Raw genomic sequence first — 1,152 nt, 5'->3', positions numbered from 1 at the left:
GGCGGATCTGTTCTGCCCGCGGCTTATATGCTGCTAACCCGTAAAAACTGTAGTACGTACACGCGAGCTCTGAGCGCCCTTATTAGCGAGTGTGGAGGGGTCTGCGAGCCAAGTACCATAATAGTGGACTACGAACTTGCAGCCGTTAGCGCTTTCAAGACGGTCTTGCAAACACCCGACGTGCGTGGGTGCGTCTTTCATCTATCGCAGTGCGTTTATCGCAAGGTTCAATCTGAAGGACTGCAAGAACTCTACGCCTGTGATCATCAAATCAACTTGGAGGCCCGCATGATACCTTCTCTTTCCATGGTACCCCGGAGTGATGTGGAGGACATCTTCACCGAACTGGCGTCCAGCGTACACTCAGCTCTGCAACCAGTGATGGATTACTTTGAAGGTACCTTCATAGGACGGCCAACGGCTGGGGGAAGGCGAGACGCACAGTTTCCAGTTGAACTCTGGAATCACCATGACACCGTGCTCCAGTGCGACTCCAAGACCACCAACTCGGTGGAAGCATGGCACAGGGGCTTCCAGGCTCATGTGCAGTGCTCTCACCCGTCTCTTTGGAGGTTCCTGGAGGTTCTACAAAGAGAGGACTGCATGCAGCTTCACCGGCTCACACAACTTGACATGGGGCTGCGATTCAAGCCGGCAACAAAGTATGTGAATGTTTTTGAGTGCCTGCAGACACTTGCTAGAGAGTATGACCGCAACCATGCTCTTCGATTTCTCAGAGGCGTTGCTCGTAACGTATCCTTCTAAATTTTTTATTGCACGTGTTTTGTGAATAAACGATGTTTCAAGTTAAAATCTTGGCTCTGGCCTTCTATCTTATTCTTGCTTCTTACACCAAAAGGCCAGTGCACCGAAAAGTCCGTGCACCGAAAAGTCCGTGAACCGAAACGTCCGTGCACCGAAACGTCCGTGCACCGAAAAGTGCGCACCGAAAAGTCCTACACCGAAACGTCCTGCACCGAAATGTTCAGATCCCCAACGAGTCAAAAGGTCCAACAATGGATCTTATGACTCGTTGGATCTTTTGACTCGCCCGACACGAGTCAAAAGATCCAATGTGGGTCAAGAAGTCCAACGAGCCAAAAGATCCAACGAGTCAAAAGGTCCACGGCGAGTCAAGAGGTCCAACGAGTC

At 51.0% G+C, this 1,152-nt stretch overlaps 1 protein-coding gene across 1 annotated transcript; it reads left to right on the top strand.

The window, feature by feature from the left end:
* Nucleotides 1–288: 288 nt before the first annotated feature.
* Nucleotides 289–765, top strand: LOC120843620. The gene has a single exon (XM_042293265.1). The coding sequence runs from the start codon at nucleotides 289–291 to the stop codon at nucleotides 763–765; it is 477 nt and encodes a 158-aa protein (XP_042149199.1).
* The last annotated feature ends 387 nt before the right edge of the window (nucleotides 766–1,152 follow it).

This window comes from Ixodes scapularis, unplaced genomic scaffold, assembly GCF_016920785.2.
Source record: "Ixodes scapularis isolate PalLabHiFi unplaced genomic scaffold, ASM1692078v2 PGA_scaffold4__175_contigs__length_147842914, whole genome shotgun sequence".
NCBI classification, from domain to species: Eukaryota; Metazoa; Arthropoda; class Arachnida; order Ixodida; family Ixodidae; genus Ixodes; species Ixodes scapularis.
This window is presented reverse-complemented; position numbering and strand designations above follow the sequence as displayed.

Excerpts from the sequence above, each read along its gene's own strand:
- LOC120843620 (XM_042293265.1), top strand. The coding sequence starts at position 289 with ATGATACCTTCTCTTTCCATGGTACCCCGGAGTGATGTGGAGGACATC.